The sequence below is a fragment of the Jatropha curcas genome, chromosome 11 (genome assembly GCF_041381405.1).
Source record: "Jatropha curcas cultivar XTBG-Jc1 chromosome 11, XTBG_Jcur_1.0, whole genome shotgun sequence".
In the NCBI taxonomy this organism is placed as follows: domain Eukaryota; kingdom Viridiplantae; phylum Streptophyta; class Magnoliopsida; order Malpighiales; family Euphorbiaceae; genus Jatropha; species Jatropha curcas.
This window is the reverse complement of record NC_143161.1, coordinates 21,056,422-21,080,793: the sequence shown is the minus strand read 5'-3', so window position 1 is coordinate 21,080,793 and position 24,372 is coordinate 21,056,422. Positions and strand designations below refer to the sequence as shown.

Here is a 24,372-nt window from a genome sequence, read left to right as displayed (position 1 = left end):
CTTTTGTATGGTTATTAAGAAAAATGGTTTAGCCCTTAGTAAAACCAAAATGGATCTATTTAAAACTAAAATTAGATTTTTAGGTCATTATATTGAACAAGGTATAATTCAACCTATAGAAAGAACACTTGTTTTTGGAGAAAAATTTCCAGATGAAATTTCTAATAAACTCCAATTGCAACGATTTCTTGGTTGTTTAAATTATGTAATTGATTTTTATCCAAATTTAAATTGCATGTTAAAACCATTGCATGATAGACTTCGTAAAAATGCTGGTCCTTGGACAAATCAGCATACACAACTAGTAAAAAAGATTAAATTTTTAGTAAAAGAAATTTCTTATTTGTATATTCCTAATCCTAATGCTTTTAAAATCGTTGAAACTGATGCTTCTAACATTGGTTATGGTGGTATTTTGAAACAAAAAATTAATGGTAAAGAACGAATAATCCAATACACTTCAGGTCATTGGACTCCAACTCAATTAAATTATTCTATTATTAAGAAGGAAATTTTAAGTATAGTAATTTGTATCAATAAATTTCAAAGTGATTTATTAAATCAAAAGTTTTTGTTAAGAATTGATTGTAAATCTGCAAAAGATATTTTGCAGAAAGATGTTCAAAACCTTGCCTCTAAACAAATCTTTGCTAGATGGCAAGCACTTTTAAGTATTTTTGAATTTGATATTGAATTCATAAAAGGAAATTCAAATAATATACCAGACTTTCTAACCCGCGAATTCTTACAGAACGATGGGAAGAAAGAAGGATAAAGGGAAGAACCCTATGCCAGATTCACCTAGTAAAAGCTCACCCACTAAAGCTCTTTCAGAGCATTCAGAAGACTTACCTAAAACCTTAAATACTAGTAAAGACCTTAAAAAATGGATTGAAGAACTTTCTCAATCCCCAGAAGTTCTTAAAGCATTGCAGAATATGGCCTCTTCTTCCACAGAAGAGTCAGGTATGGCTTCTAAATCTAAAGCGATCGTACCCGCTCATGGTACGGCTACTCTGTCTCAAACGGTAGACAGTAAAGAGTTATCAAATCCGTTGATGGCTGTGAATTTGCCAAAAATCCAATATACTAATACTAGTAATATACATAAATGGTTTGTAAAAAGTTTGTATGATTTTGAAATTGAAGTTGAGGATGGATATAACAATATCAATCCTTGGCAAATTGTAAAACATTATTACCCTGAGAATTGGTATTTTGTTCCATTTGATTTGTCAAAATCTCAGGAATATTATCATAATATATTAATAGAAACAGGATCTGTAAAGATAAAGCATACTTTTGATAAAACTAAAATCATTTCTTATTCTTCTTTACAAATAAAACGCGTCATCCACCCTAAGGATTGGCCCGTATCTTCTTTATATACTCCAGTAAAATTTAAAACTTTGTATAAACACTGTATGGTATATAATTATTTTGACTATAAAGATGCGTGGGACAAAGTTTTTGGTATTCAAAATCCAACTACTACGCATTCATGGTTAATATATTTTGATCAAAGTATAAGGACTGATTTAAAAATACCAAATTGGTTTAAAAGATGGTGGCAATTTAAAGGTATTTCTGAAGAAATCATTCCTCAGGATATCATTTCTTTATACCAATATTTTAAAGCCCATTATAAACCTAGACCTGAAGAAGTTCATATTCCCTCTCTTCTGTACTACTGTATGACCTTCTTCACTCCATGGGTATATCAATGGTATTTCGACTATCAGTATATTCCAGGAACCCAGATTCCTATGATAGTAAAAAGACATAAAATCAAATGGTGGGGATCCTTTAAAAACTCCACTACTGAATTAAAAATCCGCCAATGGATTCTAAAGAAATTATCCAGCCCATCTAAACCAGCTTTAACGTATGCAAACACATTAGCCATCCAGGATAACCCTCAATTTGGTATCCAGAAGGCCCAATGTCAAGCCCGTCTAGCTGCTGCTAAAACACCTGAAGAATATAAATTGATCTGTCAAGAGATGTTTGAACAACTCTCTACCAGTTCAAATCAGCCCATAAACCCATCATCTAATAAAGCCCATAGTGCATCCTCTAGTAAATCTTCAACAACTACCCGCCACAAAGGTAAAAGTAAAATGGTATTATCATCATCATCCTAATCTTCATCCTCATCCGAAGATAGTGATAGTAATGATGATATTCCTTCTCCCATTAAAATCAAAAGTAAAGCAAGTCAAAAAGCTAAAGTAAAGAAAGAAAAGCTAAAGAAGGAAAAAAGAAAAGAAAAGATAAAAAGAAAAGAAAAGAAAAAGAAGGACACTTCCTCGTCCTCATCTTATTCTGAGTCTTTGTAAATAGGCAGAAGGAACCTTATTCCTTCAACTTTTCAGTAAAATGCACAGATATTATCTCCACCTAATCAAGTGGCAGACAAAAACTATTCATCCACAGTAAAGGTCAACTACTATGCTCAACAGTAAAGGTCAACTACTATGCTCAACAGTAAAGGTCAAGACATGGTGGCAGACAACCTACTGTTCATCAACAGTAAAAGTCAAGATTCGGTGGCCGACATGGCACTGTTCAAGAATAGTAAAAGCAAATAGTAAAGATTCCAATAATTTGTTATTTAAAGGGAGCCTTTCCTCTTGTGAAGGCATAAGCTTAGACTTGGAAATAAACTTAGATTAGAAAACCTCTCCCCTTTCCTTTCAACGTCGCTTGTAAGGATTCAAGGTTAGAGATTCTTGGTAAGTATAAACTAGTTTGAGCTTATCATTTAAATTTTGTAAAGCAAATTTAAATTTTGTATACTATATATATTTGAATCAAAGTAAATTTTATATCTTGCTACTATTCTAAAGCCCGTGTTGACGGCACCTTTCTTCTTCTTCCTCCACACTCTGACTTAATTCTGGGGATCCCAGGTTAAGGTTGCAGGAACCCTAAACCTTGTGTTAAAATAAATTGATAAAATTGGTTGAGTTGATTGATAAATATTATATTGATAAATAAATAAATTATAAGTATGCTCTGTGGATGCAGCTTAGTCCGATCTTCCACATCAGAAATATTGTTTGAATTATTATAAATTATTTCATCATAGCATTTACTTCAGAATCAACATACTGGTAAATTAATTAGTTAGTTAAATTAATTATTGGTATAACTAAATTGGCTTTGTGAAATATTAAATGAGTTACATTTATATTTTTATAGATCCCATTGATCATAGCATTCTTATTGATATGTATATCGACCTTTAGTAATGAAGAGGTTTTGATTAAGAATTATTGCTTTTGTGAAAGAATGATTTTGATTTGGGCTCTACTATGCATGATTGAAACGTGGTATGATGAGATTGATTTTGTTATGTGAAGCTATGATCATATGCTAGGGTTATCAGCCCTTATAAATAGGCGGACACGCTTATTTGTGTGATGGGGGTGGTGCTTTCATAGGCCACGGTGGTGCTTTCATAGGCCACGATTGTGTGATGGGGGTGGTGCTTTCATAGGCCACGGTGGTGCTTTCACAGGCCACGATTGTTTGATGGGGGTGGCGCTAACATAGGCCACGATCAAATCTGCTTATGTTCATTCTGTATTAGTGCGAGCCTTAACTAAAGAATTAACATATGAAGAGATTGATTATTTCCTTTGAAGAATTAGCATATGAAGAATTAACATCTTTGTATTTTTAATCGTCTTATTACTTTCAAAGTATTTGAATTAAACGAATGAGATCATATTATTTTAGTAAACCTTACTTTGGAAATTAATGATTATGTTATCAAATGAATTTTCAAAGCATGATATTCCGGTACATGGTTTTAAATATAAATAGTATATGTATTGGTATAATAAATGTGCAAGTAATGAATTTATGAGTTGAAAGAATTAAATTCTTTATGTTATTACTTAATAGTTTATTTGATATTTCTTTTGCTACATGTATATTGAAATTTAATGATTTTATGTCATTTGTGTTTTAAGTAAGTTTTCATCACAACTTTAGTAAGTCTGTGAATTATGAGCACCACTGAGTTTTATACTCAGCGCGTTGATTTTTATCACGCGCAGGTTAAAGACTGTGGTTGCTGCTTGAAGACTAGAAGAGTAGCGTCAGGGCAGAAGTGACTATTGTGGTAGTAGTAGATTGAGATTTATGTACTTAAGAACTATGGCACGTATAAGTATTATATTTTCAAAGATTGTATTATTTGAATTATAACTTAAGCATGTAATTAGCAATTATGTTGGTGTCTATATTCGGAGATAAGCATAAGATTCATTAAATGATTGAATATAAAATATTTCAAGAGAGTTGGTATGATTAGTTTATTAAGACTTGATATATATACTGAATGCAATTAATTGATGAATATTAAATTGCTATTAAGGATTTATATAATTATGAAAGTATAGAAGTGTTGTTGTGTTATGATGAATATGTGGAGATGTTGGGAGTTTGGAGTTTAATTGGGAGTGTTTTGTATTCACATGTTTGGCGAGCTCAGTTTTTAAAAGGGAAATTCTTACAGTATTTATGTAGAATTTTTCCCAATCTATTTTTCAAAAAAAAAAAAAAAAAAGAGATGAAAACGAATGAAATGATTATCTATAAAAAAAAAAAAAAAAATTATCGCTACACTTGTGAATACTCAATTACTTCTAATTCATAATCTTATTTAATGATTTGTATGTTAAGTTAAGACGGTGTCTCCAGCACCGAATGTGGCATCCGTCGTCGGGTCTCACGGGACTCGACGGAGGGTGTTACATCTTTCTTCACTCTTCATTTTGAACAGTCTTGACCGAATTATGACAGACTATTGCATTAGTTGCATTTCACGATAGCGTGTTAAGTGACATTCTTTTCATGCATACATGCATCATATCTAACCTTGTAGCCATTGTAGATCTACACATGAAAGTTAAAGCTCTCAAATTTAGAGTTCTAGTTGGTTAAGGCTAAGGTAAAAAAAAAGACAAAAAAGAGAAGAAAATAGAAATAAGAAAAAATAAAAAATATTAACAAAAAAAAAAAAAGAAAAAACCTCGAGGTGCTAAAAGGAGCAGAGCGAGAGGAAGTCATCACTAATGAGGAAGCAGAGTAAGAAAGAAAAGAAAGCACTGAGGATGTTGTTAAAGACCCTGCGAACGAAGTCATGAAAGCAATAAGGTCCTAGATAGAAGATAGTTTTGAGGAGATTGAATCTCCGTCATCTGTTTTTATTCCTAATTTTGAGGAAGATTGTGATGAACTGGCATTGCTTTTTAATGAAATAAACTTCAATTTTGCTTATTTGTTTGATGTCTTTCCTAACGGTTCCATTCATCAAGTAGATAAACTCATGCGCATATGTTTGAATTTAATATTAGCACATAAGATAATCTACATAATTTTTTAATTGGGTCAAACCTAACACTAGACTTAATCATAAAATTTCAAAACCTGCTCAAAGACAAAAGAGAAGCCTTTGTATGTAGCTACAAAGACATGCCGAGTGTAGACAAATCTATAACAAAGCATAATATTCTTTTATATCCTAGGGCTAAGCCAGTGAAACATAAGAGAAGAAGGTTGAGACCAGAATGACAGAGAAGATTAAAGAGGTAGTGACCAAGTAGATTAATGCGTGATTTTTTTAAGTGGTTCACTATCCAGATTGGCTCGCTAATATCGTTCTAGTCCCAAAGAAGGATGGAAGTGTCAGAATGTGTGTGGATTATAGGGACTTGAATAAGGCATTACCAAAGGATGATTTTCCACTCCCTCACATGATGGGATGCTTATTGATTATGGTTGGTTTTATAGGTTACAATCGGATTCTAATGGAATTGATGGATAAAACCGAGACTGCTTTTGTTGTAGAGTTTTGAACTTTCTGTTATCAAGTAATATCTTTTGGCTTGAAGAATACCGGAGCTACTTATTAGAGGATGACTACTATTTTGTTTCATGACATGATCCACAAGGAATTAGAAGTTTATGTTGATGACATGATTGTCATGATAAAGACACCAAAAGAACAACGAGTAGCTCTAGAGCAGTTCATGGATAGAGTTATCAAGTACAAGCTACAGTTGAATTCGAACAAGTGTGTGTTTGAGAACTTCAGGCAAAGTGCTAGGATTTATCGTTGGTCCAAAGGGCACAACAATTTATCTCGATAAGATCAAGGCAATTCAAGAAATGAAGTCGCCTAAGATAGAAATGCAAGTGAAAAGTTTTCTGGGAAAGATACAATATATCAACATGTTAATATCAAAGTTGTCTATCGTATGTGATCCAATCTTTAAGCTGTTGAAGAAAGATCAGCCGGTCAAATGGAACGATCACTACCATATAGCTTTTGATAAAATCAAGAATTATTTTTCAAGTCCCCCGATTTTATGCTCACCTAAACTTGGGAATCTTTTAATCTTATACTTGATAGTGGAAGATGTCGAAATTGGCACCATATTGGCATAGGTTGATAGAGCAACTAGTGAAAAGACAATTTATTTCTTGAGCAAGAAGCTCCTTCCAAACAAGTAGAAATATAACTTGATCGAGAGAACTTGTTTAGCTATGGTTTGGGCAACCAGAAAACTTAGTCATTACTTTCAGTCTTATAAGGTGATAACGGTCTCCAGAATGGACTCGGTGAAGTATTTATATGGAACGCCATCATTAGTGGGGAAATTAACAAGATGGTTAATCATGTTATTTGAATTTGATATTGAATATGTAACTAAGAAAACTATCGAAGGACAAGCACTCACTAATTTTCTAATGGCACATCTAGTTGAAGATGATGAACAGTGGGAGATTGATTTTCCTGATGAACACTTAAACTTAATAGAAAAGAAAGGATGGAAGCTTTATTTTGATGAGTCAGCCTACACTAAAGAAGCGGGACTAGGCGTCTTGTTAGAATCTCCACAGGGCGAAGTTATTTCGATGTTGAAAAGGTTGCGATTTGTAGTAACGAATAATATGGTATAATATGAAGTTTGCTTATTTGGACTAAAGGCTCTGATTGCTGTTAAAGCTGAAGAAGTTGAGGTTATCAGTGACTCCAAGTTGTTAATCGAGCATGCCAGTGGAAACTAGGAAGTTAAAAAAGACAGACTAAAGCCTTGCATTGACTATCTGTATGTTGTTATTCAGAACTTCACAAAAGTAATCTTCACAAATATTAGCAGAGTGAACACCAGAATTCCTAATGATTTAGCCAATCTGACATCAACTTGGGAGGAAATATCCACAATGCCAAAGAAGCCATTTATGATGTCCTCGGGCAGCATCCCGTGTTACGAAGGAGAACGGATCATGGATATGGAGAAAAATTATCAGCCATGGTTCCATGATATTTTGCAGTGGATGACTAAAGGGGTTTATCCAGAATTAGTTACTAGAGATGACAAACGAGCTTTATAGTGCTTGGCATTACAATATGCAGTCTTGGATGATCAACTTTACAAGAGAATGCCAGATGGTGTATTATTGAGATGTGTATCAATGAAGGAAGCTGAAAAATTAATGGAACAAATTCATGGGAGAGTTTGCAGCACTCACATGAGTGAAAAAGCATTAGCAAAGAAGATTCTTAGACAAGGATTTTTTTTATCGACAATAAAATGGGAATATATTTCATTTGTGAAAAAGTGCTTTGAATGTCAGATTCACGAAGACCTGAATCATATACCACCTTCAGAACTACACCCTTCTATTTCACGATGGCCATTATTGGCAATATAAGGATAAAAGCACTAGCCTCGAATCATTGAGATCGGGGACTAGGTTTTCGGCTTCTTTTCGTGTCAGTCAATGGTTTGGGAATTTAAGCAAGTAATCAAAAATCGGTTTGCGTGGATGATAGTGATATTGATGCATGAGCATAGTTATAATGCATGGAAATTATAGACAAAGCATTAAAAGCATAAATGAGTAAACAGTGTAATTCAGAGGGAGCGACTCTACCCTTGTTTATTGAGGATTCTACGTCATGCGCCATGTTCCCCTAGATCTTGACTGGTCAATTTGGTCGAGGGCCCACCACCTAGGTTGAAATCCTAGATATGCCTCGTACCTCATTTGAATGAGGATCAAGGCGCATGAAGTTCTACTATCGATTAGGATGGTACGGTTTTAAGGTGCCACTCTTAGAGTGGGCGTATGAGGCGTCGGACGGATCATGCTGATTCTCACGCCGTTTGAAGTGTATCAAAATTTCCTATGACCCAGTGTTGAAATCATGGTCAACATAAGCACACAACCAATAACGATACCTGTGAACCCCTCCCCAAACATCATGGGCATACGAATGCATGTGACTAAGGGCAGAAATGCACGTGAGTGTGTGAGAGTCGCCACCTTGTTTAATTATTTTAGGGTAAACTAGGAAAAACCCTCAATTGACTCCAATTTTAATTAACCTAATTACTAGATTAATTATCCCAATGTTTAAAGCATGGTTTGCAAACCCGAGGTGGATCCCGAGACCATGTCATGCTGATGAACTAACCTATGAATGAATGCTTTGCAAGGCGATTAATGTAATTTGGACCAATTAAAAAATGCTTATGTGATTTTCGACTTGCATTCGGGGTTAAATCCCGAACGTGCCTACGTACTTCCGTTTGAATGGAAGATCAAAGTCAACGTAGTTCGATGGGCCTTCTTTGAAGGGCTTTGAATGGGGATGCTTTATGCATGAGTGTGTGTATGCTTTGTGCATTTTGTTTAGGCATTTTGCCAAAGACTTGATTGATTTTTAGGCATTTGGTGCAAAAAATGTTGATTTTAATGGCTTTTAGCCAAAAAGATTGATTTAGGCAATTGTTGCCAAAAATTGATGTGATTTAGGCAATTTATTGCCAAAAATTGGTTAGGCGATTTGTCGCCAAAGTGATTAAGGTATTTGTGCCAAAAGTTGGTATTGGAAGGCGTTTAGCCAAAAGATTTAGGCAATTTGTTTGCCAAAAGTGATTATTCGGGCGTTTGTCGCCAAAATGACTGATTTAAGGCTTTTAGCCAAAATGAATTGATTTAGGCAATTTTTGCCAAAAGTTGATGTGATTTAGGCGATTGTCGCCAAAATGATTGTTTGAAGGCTTTTTAGCCACAATTATTGATTAATTGGACTTAAGCCGGACTATTCGAAATAAAGGCAATTATACCGTAGTTATTAATTAACTAGGCTTTTTAGTCAATATTGTCGGATTTAGGCTTTAATACCACGATTATTTATTAACCGGGCATTTAGCCTAAACTTATTTATTTGAGGCAGTTTATTTGCTTAAAGATGTCATGAATGCATTTATGCAGTTATAGAATTATTAGGAGTAGAAGAGAAGAATGTATGAAATGCTAAAATTAAATAGGTAGAGTTTAGTTTATGTACCTGATTTAATCGACGGCCACTTCTTAACTCCAGGTTAAGCTCCTCGTTAAGGGAATATTAATTAATTTAATTTTAAATGACCAAATAACAAAGCAAGAAAATAATAAAGCTAAATAAAAATGCAGAAAAGCAGTAAAGAATCGCAAGGAGCGTCCGTCAACACAGACTGAGTGAGGAAAATAGAAGGCCCGGGGCCACTATTTATAGGCGAAAAATGGACTGTTTCGGCGGCTGGCCGCCTGTCTCGACGGTTGGGCCGCCGGTGCTCGGCGGCTCGGACCGCCGGTGATCGGCGGCTGGGCCGCTGGGGCTCGGCGGCTTGGGCCGCCGGTGGCCGGCGGCTGGGCCGTTGGAGGTTGGCGGCTCGGGCCGGCGAGGCTCGGCGGCTCGGGCCGCTGTAGCCGGCGGTTGGGCCGCCGGTGCTCGGCGGCTGGGCCACCGGAAGCCAGCGGCTTGGCCGCCGTGCCTGGTGGTTTTGCTAATTCTCGCTCCGGAGGCTTTTCCGGGAGCTCCAGACCTCCGAAAAAAATTCCAGGACCAGTTCCGCGATCCTCGCGACGTCCCGGACGTTTCAAGTACCATATCGGCATACTTTCGGTGAACTTCCAAAATGGCCTTTGGTCCGGTCGGACTGTTTGCAGTCCGGGAAAATTGGCTCTTCGCGCGTCAAAATTTGGGTATTCACAGGTGACTGCAGCCGCTATCGCCGGCGGCTGCCGCCGCCGGCGATAGCGGCTACCGCCGCCTTTAAGGGCGGCCGCCACCGCCACGGCCGGGAAAACTGGCTTTTTGAGCCTCAAAATTTGAGTATTCACAATACCACACATACTCTAAGCACTAACTCTATCCAGAAAATGAACAATGGTACAACTTGGCCAATAAAAGTGAAGTAAGATAAGAATCTTTGAGTAAGCAAGCACCCATTGAATCGAGTATAGTCAGGGACAGACTCATGAAGCCCATACTGTCCAATTAGACAATTCAAATAACAGGCCACAGCTATAGTCAACCTACACAGGGGCACATAGAGCATCTATGAAGACATAGTGACATGTTGTATACATCACTATAGGTAGTCCATCTAATAGCTGTGGCGATAATAATCTGGAAATGGCGGTCCAATCCTCCATAGAATCTCTAAAGATGTGTCTACAATGCTGAGCTAAATACTATGATACATAACAAGAGATCAGAGGGTCTTGTGGCAATCCCACTATCTTAAGCTTCTCAATAGCCTAAAGTTGGAATGTGACACCAGTTAGTCAAAAAGGAAAAAGAAAAAGAAAATAAAATAATAAAAAAGCTCACTAAGTTGAAAACCTGAAAGTGCAGCTTAGGAAAAAATTAGAGCATAAATAAAAAGGCAAAGAATCACTATGTTGAAAACTTAGAAAGGGCAGCTTAGGTAAAAGTTAGAGCAAATAAAAAGAATAAATAAAAGAAAGCTCGCCAATTTGAAAACTCGAAAAAGGCGGCTTAGGCAAACATTAGAGCATATGAAATTGACTGGAGGTATTATTACTCGAAGAATAAGTGGGCTCCCATCAAACCAAGATCGGCATCAAGATCCCGAGATGAATCTCATAGCTAGGTCAAGGTCTCGATGAGAATAACTAAAAATAGAGTACAATCGCTTCGCATCTTATCTACAATCAATAGAAGCCTAATATTGCCGCAACCATCAACGCTACTCAGTACAAAGTACTAGCTCATAATGCAGAAATAAACAAGTAGTGACCAGAACGGACTGAATGATCCAAGCTATATGCCTGCTCTAATGAATGTACTAATGGCAAAACGTCTACTCCTAGCTCATATGATGAGATATCAGTCAAATGAATCCCGAGGAAAAATTGATCAGTGAAGCAGGATAAATGTCCAACCGAGGCACTGCAAGGATCTAATTGATAATCGGCCTCCTACAAAGATGACACTAAACTCCGAATTCAAAGTGTCAAATTATTTTTAAAGTTCCTATGAAACAAAGACAAAGTACATACTACACAAGTCTAATTTATCATTAAGTGTCATCAGAATCATCCTCCAGCTTAACGCTCCTGCTAGCATCACTCGATTGCTTGTGTCTCTGCCTTGGCCAAACACCATGATCAGGACGAGCCTCTCAACCTCTAACATGGCAACCCTATGAGCTCGCTGCATTATAAGAGTTTTGTATTAGTTTTTCATATCATGCATACATACTAACGGAAAGCATATTTTTCCTTGTGTTGTTTTTGTTTTAAAACTTACAGGATCAGGGGCATCCTCAATAGTCGCCTCCATATAAAAGTTGTTTTCTTTTTATTAAATACGTTCCACCTTAAGAAACACAACCTTATTTTTGAAAAATCATATTTAAATAAGACTCTTAAATTGATAAGAGCGTTTTTGGGAGTCGCCACCCTCTTTTAGGGAAAATACTAAACCGATCACTTCTTTGGAGGAAATTTACTCGTTTTAACCAGATTCTAGGTAAGGAAGTTGGGTACAACCTCAGGAAGGTGTTAGGCACCTGGATAGTCTGGTCATAGATCGACCTCCATCATTTGTTCGATTACTGACAATAAAGTTATAAAATTGACTCCAATTAAGATGCTAAAAATGTTTCAATGCACTTTTAAAGATATGACATTCATAAGAATTATAATCAATTAATCAAAAATCATAACATAAAAACAAAAACCATACGTAGAAGGAGGGAGGAGAAAAGAGTTACAAACCATATAGACCTAGTTACATTCTAACCATAAACCCCAATAATTTCTCATCCCCTAATTATTATATTAAGCAATTATATAAAGTTCATTTTGAAGTCTTTACATAGCCCCAAAATAATAGTATTGAAATACAACACATTGAATAAATGAGCATAATAATCAAGCCAATAATAATCACAAACAATCATAATAGAACAATCATATAATTGAAATCATAGAAGCATAAGAATAAGAATTAAAGAAGTAAAAGCACAAAAATAAACGAATTAGCATGAACATTAAATAAATCATAAAGAAATTTAAAGGCTAGATGTTAAATAAAGCATAAATGAAATTAAAAGGAAAGGTGCATAAAAATCAATTGCAGGAATGTAAATTGCATTGAAATTAAGTGATAAGAAAGTAAATTGCATTGAAATTAAAAGGGAATATGAAAATGGGTTCAAGAATTTGATGTTCATCACGAATGATGAATAAATATGACTATCACAATTCCAATCCATGTTTATAGTGGATAATTAAGTTCATTTTGGATCTAGAACACAATTTAAGGCTTTAGGCTTGGTATTAGACCCACAAAGACCCACAAAATTGAATTTTAGCCTTTAAAATTAGGAATCCAAGCTTCTGGATAGAAACCACATGGGCCACGCGTAATGGCGTATGCCATTACTCTATGACGTGCTGGGTTTCACATACCAGAACCTAGAGGAAGAATTTTAAGTGTGTTTGGCTGTGGAGAAGTGGTGTGTGCCACTTTTTTGTAAGGCGCGCCACTTTTGTGCAGACAAATCTCTTTTTTGTTCATCATGGGTTTCCCTCACAACTAAGCCACTAAAAGGTGTTTTTAATCACCAAAAAGAACAAAAAGACGAAGAAATTGAAATAGAACTCTCAGATGTTACCTTGCTTTAAAGAAATCCAAAGATTTGAGTGAAAATGGTCAAGAGCACCTAATATCTTTGATGCTTGTTGTGTTAATCTGAGTTTCAATGAATCAAATGAGTGTTTGTTGGAAACTAATCACGAAATCTTGGTGAATTTTTGAGAAAACTTGATTGTTTTGAAGATTTGAGAGTAGAAAACTTGTTTTTACCTCAAATCTCTTAACAAGAAATAAATTTGCAATAGTTTCTTTTGCCTCAAAATTTTCAACCCGTATTCCTTTGAATTAGAGTCCTATTTATAGGCAAATGGAGATAAGTGTAGCCTTAATTTGGGCTTATGTGGCATGGGCCACTGGTAGGCCTCGAAAACTAGTTGGGCTACATTTAGAAAAATCTATCTCGGTGGCATGCAAAATGAGGTAGTGTACCAGGACGCATCGCGAGCGCACCCGTGATGCTTCCCAAATCCTATTTCGATGTGAAACCCTTGGAAGCCTGAAAATGAAAAAACTGCCTGATGGATTAGTTATCTTAAACTCGAATTACTAGTCGAAGAATCAAGTCCATCAAATGTCTAGATCTCATTTTATGTCAAAAAAGGTATCATCATTAAGTTTGTTATCGGGGCAAAATTTAAGCGTCTACACTTCTCCTGTTTCTTAGCTTGTTTTTCTTATGTTAGAAATGGGGTGAAAGATTGGCATTCAATCTCTGATTGTACCAAGAGTTTCCAGTAGCTTTTTCCTATAAGGTAAGCTTGAAATTCTTTCTCAACACCAGTTATCTTATTATACAAGCTGCATTGAGTAATTATTGAAATTTTTTTTGAAATTTTAATTTAGATTGAAATTTGGGTGTTATTTGTGGGTCTTGTTGATTTTGTTATGATTCTCATAAATTGAACTTAGATTAAAGTTCTTCCCACTAAATTTAGAGTATTTTGACTAGAATATTTCATATGATTATAAGAGATGAGTTTTCCGGCCATCGTAGGTGTAATAAATTTGGAGCATTATTCTAGCAGAAATAATACAAGTTATTTTTGTTCTTGTTGGTTTCTGAAATGAGAATATGAGCTTTCTCTCCATATTTGCAATATATGTTGAGATACCTCCCTTCCCAACTACTCTCACCTGCGCGTGATGAAGCCATGCTCATTATATAGATGATATTGAGAAACCGTAGCTGCTCAAAGGGAAGGATAAAGAAATCTCACTTTTTAGTATAAATTTAACTTTTAATTGTCAAAGTGCTTCATAATGGGTAACCGACGTCAATTTTGTCTTTGAATTTTCTTCTCTCATATTAGACTGCAATTTTATAAATTGACCAACATTGGAAATGACTCTTTTTTAATAGAAGCATGAAATAGTTTGGTGGAGCTAAAACTCAAAGCTTACTCATAGAGTTCACCAAAATAGAGACGGTTTAGTTAGTTAATTAGGTCAAAATTTAGGGACTAAATAGTAATTCCAATAAAAATAAAAAAAACCCATCTTCTTGGAACGCGGCGTTGCTTGAAGTCCATACAAATTCCACGGAACTCTCCAACACAAATAGTTCACACACGTAAACCAAACTTGATTCTCACTTTCTCAGCATGGCCTGTCCTTTAACTACCGCTTTTTCCATGTCACACTTTATCATCAACGGTCGCCATTACCTTCCAAATCGGCTCTTTCTCCATTCACAAGCCATTCTCCATTCGCTTCCCACTAAAGCATCAATTGGTGTTTCCAATGGCGTCAAAATCTTTCGGAATCATTGCCAATGCAATTTGCAAAAAACTTCAGTACCCATTACTGTTCTTGAGCCTAATTCAAGATTCTTCCGGATGGATTCCCATGAGACTTCCTATGGTAGAAGGATTTCAGCCAAATCACTGAGCTCTGATGGCAGTGCTAGCTCTATCACTCCCTCTCAATCTGTATTTCTTTTCAATCTTGGAGCTATTTTTTTCTGATAAAGTTTGATTTTATCGTAAACAAATTGAACGAAATTAAAACTATAAAACTATTAAAAGGAAGATTTGTAAGGGGGCTCTCAAATTCTTTGTTATCAAATTTGGTCCTTTACTGATTATCTATTTTATCTTATTAGGTGTCTGGGATTTTGCATTTACTTGTTTCTCTTGGGATTATTCTTGCAATGGATAAGTTACTGAAAAAGGCTTTTGTGGCTGCTGCTATTAAGTTCCCAAGCGCCCTGTTTGGCATGTTCTGCATATTCTCAGTTTTATTGATTCTTGATTCTACCATTCCGGCTGCTGCAACAAGCTTGGTTAACTTCTTCGAGCCAGCGCTATTGTTCATACAGAGATGGCTTCCATTGTTCTATGTTCCTTCATTAGTTGTTTTGCCGCTTTCTGTAAGAGATATCCCTGCGGCTTCAGGACTCAAGATTTGCTACATTGTAGGTAAATACAGTTTTCTTGATGTACTTTTTCAATCTTCCAATTGTTTGTGTGTATATGAACGGAGTTTTTAATCTATGTCTTTAAGTTAATGTTGTTTATCCACATCACAAAATTATTGCAAGTACAAAATGAAGAATGATCTTCATCTTCTTTCCACCTTTATAACTCCAATTACTATGATACAGCAAGCTCTGTTAGGATCCGTTTAAGATTGCTATTGCTCATAGTAGCTTTTACGCTGAAAGTCAAAATCATGTTGTCTGAGGTGGACATAGCTTTTTGCTATATGAATTTTATAAGCCTCAAGTTGATTCTGGGAAAAGTTCATATTTGAAATCAAATTTAGACCTGCAAAAATCATACTGCAAGAGTCTATTATTTAATGCCCCAGAAATATTCTTCATAAAATTTGGCTAAAATTGGTTATTTATAATCCCAAACTAGCTCTTAAAGAGACCAATGGCTTCTAAGTTTGAATTGGATCGACGGTCTAGAATATAGAAACAATGTGCTTAATACAATGATATGAAGTGCATTAATGAAGCAATAGATCAGGCCTAATGAAATCTTGGGGCCTAAACTACATTATCCATTGCTTTTTCTCCTCATACTAGAAAAACTGTGGTAGTTTCCTAGATTGAAATAATTTGAATAAATGAAGAAGTCACTGTAATCTGGAAATATTCTAGGCACAGTATTGTTTTTCAATTCCATACTTCCATGGTCTACCAATAAGAAAACATTAGTATGCATACCAGGAAGCAACAATTTTATAGATCTCTGTATCAGTTGTATAAACAAGAAAAGCTTATGTTATCCTGAAGTTTAGATTGCTCAGGCCAGTATTTATGATCTAGAAGCTAGTCAAGGATATATATGTTCAAGGCCATTCCCTTCCGCAATCTCATTCAAGTATTATTAATTGTTCCACTGCGGGAAAATCACCCAGTAAATTTTGAAGCTTTGAAATTGAGATTGTCATTTGGACATAAAGTTTTTTGGTTAGGATAGTTGCTGATTTTCGTGTAAACTCAAAATGCAAACTTGTACACTTCTCCATTGGATTTGGGTTATTCTTAAAGCTCACTTTTTCAATGTGGTACACAGTGAGAGGGGATGAGAAAAAGAGAATGAGAGAGTTTTCCTTGCAATAATATTTTAATTTTCAATTAATTGCAGCTGGAGGTTGGTTGGCTTCACTTTGTGTTGCGGGATTCACGGCCATTACTGTGAGGAAAATAGTGAAGACAGAAATGACAGATGCAGAGCCGATGAAAAAACCCTCTCCTTTTTCTCCATTAGAAGTCTGGGCCTGGAGTGGGATCTTCCTTGTATCATTTGTTGCTGCATTATGGTTCCCAACTGCACTGGGGACATCTGCTCGAACTTGCCTTCCTTTTCTACTAGCTTCCACTGTGTTGGGCTACATGGTTGGTTCAGGGTAAATTTTCAAATATTCTAAGTTTAGCATATTTGTTATTTTTTCTTTAGGGAAAGGCATTAACAATCTTTAGGATTAGTAACGAGAGGAGAGAAGAGAAAAGGACTTGAACTCAAGTTCTTTCCTTTTCATAGAAAGCCACCATTATTGAGTTATGGTAAGGGGAAATTAGCACATCCATGTTGACGAAGTATTAATTTTAGCAAAATTATACAACAGAGAATTATGTTGCATTCCTTAATTATCATTTATAACCTATGAACTGCTATGTTCTAAAGTTCATTTTCTCTTTTGGTTTTCAGGTTGCCTTCTAGCGTGAAAAAGGCTTTCCATCCGATTATTTGTTGTACGCTTTCTGCAGATTTGGCAGCATTGGCTTTTGGATATCTTTCTCATTCTGGACTTAATCCTGTTCTAGGTACTTCTAAATTCTGCATGCTGCAAAATCAGTCCAACCACAACAAGTTCTTGTTTGTTGGTCATGTTTTCAAATAAAAGCCATTACATAATGCAAAGAGTGTCACTGTCAGATTTTTGGCCTCACTGTTACACTTCAGATTGAATATCCTTTATGATAGTCAGCCATTATACTTGTTCAGCTATATTTTTAAAAAATTTTGTTGTGCAAGTTGCAGCAGATATTACACTTTGGCTGCAACAAATTGAAATGTGCACGTCGCCACATTACATGGACCATACATGTTTTTAGTTCTTATGTCATCTCAATTTACTTTTTGATTTTGCTTATCTTATTCTTTTGTCAATAGGATATTACCTTACGAAAGTGTCTGCTGATCCTGGAGCTGGTGATGTACTTATGGGATTTTTGGGGTCTGTTATTCTTTCTTTTGCCTTCTCCATGTTCAAGCAGAGAAAGGTAACTACTTCTCCTGTCAATTTATTGAAATATTTCTGTCTCTAATATGAAATTATTCTGTCGTGAAAAGTAAATTCTGTTTTGCAGCTTGTTAAGAGACATGCAGCTGAGATTTTCACCTCTGTCATTTTTTCAACAATTTTCTCATTGTATTCGACTGCTCTTATTGGACGTCTTGTCGGGTTAGAACCGACTTTGACAGTATCTATTCTGCCCAGATGCATTACCGTGGCATTAGCTCTCAGCATAGTGTCACTGTTTGAAGGTATGGGGATATATCTATATTGGTGAAACAATGGTACTAGAGCTGTCTAAAGGGTTGAGTTTGAAATGCTCTGGAGCTGAAAAATCTTTCAATTCTTCAACACTTTACTTTCTAAACCACTATTTAGCAATGAAGTTCAATTTGAATTTTTTTTTAGAACTTTTTTTGAGGGAAATTTATTTAAGAACTTTAATTGCATAATAATTAGAACACTATCCAGTGTGATATTTAAATTACTGTAACTTGTACCGTCTTCATGGAAATATTCTTAATGTTGATTGCAGGTGCCAATTCATCTCTCACAGCTGCTGTAGTTGTAGTAACTGGTCTTATTGGAGCAAACTTTGTGCAGTTCGCACTTGACAAATTAAAGTTTCGTGATCCTATTGCTCGAGGAATAGCAACTGCTTCCAGGTAAGTAATTCATAAATGCTTTCTTGTTTAGTCTCAAGAGAATTTGATAACAAGTTTTTTTATAATATAAAAATTTAAAAATTAGATGTAACTATAATCTAAATTTTGGAGACCAAAAGATGATCTTGTTTAATTTTCTTTTCAGTGCTCATGGATTGGGAACAGCTGCATTATCAGCTAAGGAACCAGAGGCTCTTCCATTTTGTGCCATAGCTTATGCTCTTACTGGTATATTTGGCTCATTAATCTGCTCTGTTCCAGCTGTTAGGCAAAGCTTGCTTGCAATTATTGGATAAATGTATTCATAACTTTCGGTTCCCTATGGCCATCATTTTTTTATATATATATTCTCAAGACACTATTCTTTAGTGTATCTACAAAAATAGCCAACCCGATTATAAAGTGGAAATTCAAAACCATGGCTTTCGATTTTAATTAATAAGTGAGCGCTTTCTGCTGTTCGGTTTGAACATGACATGATCCAAAACTATGGATCGGACCGGCACTAGAATTCAGGGAAGCATAATGCTTCCGAGGTCTGTGGTAAACCAGAACAATTAAATTCGACTATAACCATATAGATTTCAAGAATAGTAAGCTCATATTACTCTAGATATCAATTTCATATTCATATTATATCCTGGCCAATTCCAGTATTAAAAATATTTCATAATTTAAGCCCAATTATCTTACACAACATCTATAATATGCACTAACTGGTTCATATGTGCACATAAAAATATCCAAAATAATTCATCAGTTAGCATACTCGTATTAATACATAATTAGAATTATCTTAATCCTACAACTGCGGAATTCAATAACAAGCAAATATAAATAAATAACTGTTGAATTTAAAAATTACTTTTTTTACTCTACGGTGAAGGAAGCGCTAGGACAATGGGGAATTTATTTCCTGGAAAAATTAAAAAAAAGAGAAGTGAGTTTTATAATTTAGAGAATAATGCATAACACAGGCATTCACACGAAATACTTCACTAAATACTAAAATGAACATTCATTAAGTAAAACACATGACACGACATCAACACGCACATACAAGTACACCTTCATATAATCAAACAAGTGGAGATTAGTTTGTGGCGTCGTCAAAACACCTGACGAACTGTCCTCACATATGGCCCTTACTCTCATGACGTATGCACCGGGAAGCTGATCCCCATATATGGCCGACCGATCTAATCCCCACTTAACCAACTTTCTCATTGTTTTTCTATTCTCTTTTTTTTTCCCATTACCAACAGGAGGCTACCCTATGATTTTTCCATCACATTCATATCATCAGATGCATCAAGGGTGTCGATCTCCCCATATATGGCCGATAGTATTACAGACCGCTCTAACAAATCCAAGGATAACTCACTTCATCTCAATTCCACATAGATAAGGCATATCATCATCACAACACGTCTAATCAAACATTGCATTTAAATGCAAGCACATTAAATAAACAAAAATTGTTATGCAAATGTAATATACACATTATATATAAATAAGTATAAAAAGTAATGAATGTTTGTGATATAAATTAAATAACAAATAATTAAATAAGTAGGTAATCAAACCTTATGTATTAATGTGTTTAGGCATGATTAAAGTACTCTTTATTATTACTCACAATATGATTATGAAAAGAAAACTCTAGTTTGGATTCTGAATTGTTGGAATAATGGACGAAGTCGGGCGGTCTAAATGAAATGAAATTGAAAAGAAAAGAAAGAATTAAATAAAGAGCTCTTCTAAAAAACAGCTTAACTCTAAATAAGTTTAATGACCTATTTATTAAATACTACCCTAGATTCTGTCAAAATTTGGGCAGAACTTCTCCTAAAAATCGGACCATCTATCTATTTAAATAATCACAATAGCATTAAATATTCTTCAATCAATAAATACAGTCTATCCATCGGGTGATCAATCCAATTAAATGTCCGTCCTTCTTTTAAATAGCAAAATCACAATTCAACATTCATAATCACTTATATATAAACTTATTTCATATCCTAATAATTCTTATAAGCATATACATAATTAGCTTTAGCAAGCTTAATAACAAATAAAACCTCCCGATTCCTTTAAGGACATAATAAGTATGACTTTCATTCTCTATCTAATTAAATAATTAATTTATAAAAAATGGATTGGATTGCTGCAATAATAATAACAATTCCTTATTTCAATTAGTTTCCATTGTTAACTCATCAATTATTCATCATTCATCTATTTTTATATTTTCTTTTCCATTTCGATCACAAAGAATGGAAATTCTATGGTTAAATCTTATTCCAAATAAGAATACCACCAATAGTTTGTAATCAATATAAAAATAGCTAAATCACATGATTTTCAAACTTGCTTCCATCCATAATTATGGAAATACTTAGTGGCTGCCAATCCAAGAAATCAAAGTTTTTCTTCACTAAACTCACCAATTCATAGCAAAAATTAAATTTACAACTTCAATATACCATATCAAGCAACAATTTATAAAAATAATTAGAAATAATTATTATCATATCCAAGAATCTCTAAGTTCCTAATTAAAACTCATATTTTATATGCTAGTTAACCCATTTCCCATCAAAAATCTGATTAACAACTTCATTTACTTCATATCACAACAATAGTTTAAGTAAATAACTAAAATGGCTACTGCCATTTGAAAGTTTCTTAATTCCTTCCCTAAAATCTGCACTTAACTAAATACTTTCTTCATTTGTATATGGAATTTCGGTTATGACGTCAATTAGTAGGTAAAGCTAAGAATTTCCCATCAAGAGTTTAGCATATAACATAAATTTCCCTCATAATTATCAAGAACTCAAGCAAATGGTTAAACCAATGGCTTGTTAAATAATCTTTAATATAACCCAGATCTATTGTTCATAGAATTTGTTTGATAGAAATAGACAATAAGCAGAAGCGTACCTTGATTCATAACAGCAGATCTATGTTTCTTCCTCTGGCCTTTTGTCCATAAGTTTTCTCTCAATGGTCAGAGAATAAATAATAGCTACGGGAGTTTCTTTTATGAGCTCTCTCCAACAAGCTATCACCGTATGTGTTTGAGGCAGCCGTCACACTCTCTATTTTGTTTTCTTCTGTGTTCACCCTAAGCTGTCGATTCCTTTTATTTTTACAAGGCAGAGGAAGGGTATTAAAACCCTAACTGGCTCTTATTTGTTAAGCCCAATAACCATCACCTTGGGTCACCTTAATTAGAACCAGCCTTTTAATCACATGGGCCACATATAGATTATTAAATAATCTAACAATCTCCCACTTGGCCCATGTGCATTTCTTGAATCTATCATGTTTACCTTAATTAGAATTAAGATGATCGGATTATGGCTGTCACAAGTCATTAATCGACATGATTCCTTACATATATCATAGACCACTTCAATTCATAAAGCTTTAATGGAGAAACTATTCAACAAACAATACATTGTTACAATCAACTGTTATTGTTATCGCACTCAAACCATTATTGTATACATCTATACTGTGTATAACACATAAATAAGCAAAACACATCTTTAATTGAATTCTCAAGTGTCACAATAATATGAGCAAAACAACCGTATTTATATATATATATATATATATATATATATATATATATATATATATATATATATATATATATATATATATATATATATATATATATATATATATATATACAAGTTTAAACATCATACTAACACGGACTTATCTATAATGCCCATCCTTTCAACATGGCTAGTGAAGATTTTGGGCGGTAAGCCTTTAGTTAGCGGATCCACTATCATCAGATCAGTACCGATATGCTCAATTGACACTTTGTGTTTTTGCACTTCTTCTTTCACAGATAGGTACTTTAAATCCATGTGCTTTTCACCCTTAGAGTACCTATCATTCTTAGAGAAGAAGACAGCTGCGAAATTATCACAGTAAATTCTCAACGGTCTAGCTATACTGTCGACAATGCCTAGACCTGAGACAAAGTTTTGCAACCACAATGCATGAATAGTGGCCTCAAATCATGCCACAAATTCAGCCTCCATAGTGGAAGTAGCAATGACAGACTGCTTTTCAGTTTTCCATGATACTGCTCCTCCTGCTAGAAGAGACAAGTAGCCAAATGTAGACTTTCTCGAATCTACACAACTGGCATAGTCTGAATCCGAGTATCCCACCACTTCTAGATGGCTGGACTTTCTATAAGTGAGTATATGATCCTTAGTGCCTTATAAATACCTAAGTACTTTCTTTGCAGCTTTTCAATGGTCCATCCCGGGATTACTTTGATATCGCCCTAACATTCCTACGGCGAAACTAATATCCGGTCGAGTACATGTCTGAACATACATTAAGCTCGCAACCACTGACGCATATGTAATAGACTCCATCTCTTTACATTCCAAATCATTTTTAGGACATTGCATTTCGCTGAACCTATCTCCTTTCTGAATTGGAACTATTCTTGTGGAGCATTTTTCCATTCTGAATCTCTCTAATACCTTATCAATGTAAGCTCTTTGAGATAATCCTAACAGTCCTTGTGATCTATCATGGAATATTTCTATTCCAATCACAAAGGATGCCTCTCCCGTATCTTTCATTTCAAAGTTCTTAGAGAGAAAACCCTTTACATCATGCAACAACCCAACATCATTCGCAACAAGAAGAATGTCATCAACATATAGGACTAACATAATGAGCTTGCTCCCACTGACCTTCATATAAATACACCGATCAACAGTGTTTTCTATAAAACCATATGAAGTGATGGTATTATTGAACTTAAGATACCATTGATGGGAAGCTTGCTTCAGTCCATATATTGACTTCTTTAACTTACACACCAAGTTTTCCTTTCCTATGACCACAAACCCCTCTAGTTGGTCCATATATATTTCCTCCTCTAAGTCACCATTAAGAAAGGCTGTCTTTACATCCATTTGGTGAAGCTCTAGATCATAATGAGCCACCAAAGCCAAAATAATTCTTAAAGAGTCCTTTTTGAAAACTGGAGAAAAGGTCTCTTTATAATCAATGTCATCCTTCTGAGTGTAACCTTTGGCAACAAGTCTGGCCTTATATCTTTCAATGTTGTCCTTAGAGTCCCGTTTGGTCTTAAAAATCCATTTACAACCAACTTGTTTTGACCCCTCAGGCAACTCGACTAAATCCCAGACTTGATTATCACTCATTGATTGCATTTCTTCCATCATGGCATTAAACCACTTTTCAGAATTATCACATTCCATGGCTTTCTGGAAAGACTGGTGCTCAAGTGAGTAAACCACACAATCACTAGAAATAGCTGGCTTTCTTTGCCTTTGTGACCTTCGTAATGCTTTTCTTGTGAAACCACTTGATCATTCGTGAATTGTTCATTATTTGCTAGTTCATCATTTATATGGTCATTTTGTGGGTTCGAAATGTTGTTTTGTTGTTCAACCATGTTATTAAACCGTGATACAATAAGTGGAACAACAACCGAAGAAGAGACATTAGGAAAATCCATCTGAGTTGGATTTTCAATCTGAATCTCTTGCACATTCACCTTACGTGGTTCATTGCTCCCATTAATTTGGCCATTTTCAATAAACTGAGCATTACCAGACTCAACAATTCTCGTACTATGTTAGGACAATAAAATCTATACCCTTTTGACTTTTCAGGATATCCTATGAAAAATCCACTAACCGTTCTAGCATCAATCTTCTTTTTATGTGGATTATATTATATATCCTTACTTCCGCTGGGCAACCCCAAACATGAAGATGCCTCAGACTAGGTTTCCTTCCCGTTCACAATTCATAAGGGGTCTTAGGAACTGCCTTACTAGGAACCCTATTAAGTAAATATGTAGCAGTCTTTAATGCATGCATCCATAATGATAAAGGTACAGTATAATTATTTAGCATACTCCTAACCATTTCCATAAGAGTACGATTCCGCCTT

General features: G+C 35.0%; 2 protein-coding genes and 1 pseudogene across 2 annotated transcripts; all 3 read left to right on the top strand.

The window, feature by feature from the left end:
• The first annotated feature begins 755 nt into the window (after positions 1–755).
• On the top strand, positions 756–2,339 carry LOC149492716 (uncharacterized; annotated as a pseudogene).
• Positions 2,340–6,627: 4,288 nt separating this feature from the next.
• LOC119370953 (uncharacterized) lies at positions 6,628–7,413 on the top strand. The gene is made up of 2 exons (XM_037640130.1): positions 6,628–6,972; positions 7,144–7,413. The coding sequence occupies exons 1-2, from the start codon at positions 6,628–6,630 to the stop codon at positions 7,411–7,413; spliced, it is 615 nt and encodes a 204-aa protein (XP_037496058.1).
• Positions 7,414–14,522: 7,109 nt separating this feature from the next.
• Positions 14,523–18,812, top strand: LOC105631765 (plastidal glycolate/glycerate translocator 1, chloroplastic). Its single transcript, XM_089715831.1, has 8 exons — positions 14,523–14,910; positions 15,084–15,399; positions 16,579–16,840; positions 17,143–17,258; positions 17,608–17,717; positions 17,805–17,982; positions 18,267–18,396; positions 18,542–18,812. Exons 1-8 carry the CDS (start codon positions 14,584–14,586, stop codon positions 18,690–18,692), a joined length of 1,590 nt encoding a protein of 529 aa, XP_089571957.1. The 5' UTR covers positions 14,523–14,583; the 3' UTR covers positions 18,693–18,812.
• Positions 18,813–24,372: the final 5,560 nt, after the last annotated feature.

What these genes read in the sequence shown, in the direction of transcription:
- LOC119370953 (XM_037640130.1), top strand. Translation starts at nt 6,628, where the DNA reads ATGGACTCGGTGAAGTATTTATATGGAACGCCATCATTAGTGGGGAAA. An exon ending in TTGTAGTAACGAATAATATG is followed by an intron (nt 6,973 to 7,143) that starts GTATAATATGAA and finishes GTTGTTATTCAG; the next exon opens with AACTTCACAAAAGTAATCTT.
- LOC105631765 (XM_089715831.1), top strand. Translation starts at nt 14,584, where the DNA reads ATGGCCTGTCCTTTAACTACCGCTTTTTCCATGTCACACTTTATCATC. An exon ending in CAAGATTTGCTACATTGTAG is followed by an intron (nt 15,400 to 16,578) that starts GTAAATACAGTT and finishes AATTAATTGCAG; the next exon opens with CTGGAGGTTGGTTGGCTTCA. An exon ending in TGGACTTAATCCTGTTCTAG is followed by an intron (nt 17,259 to 17,607) that starts GTACTTCTAAAT and finishes TTTTGTCAATAG; the next exon opens with GATATTACCTTACGAAAGTG.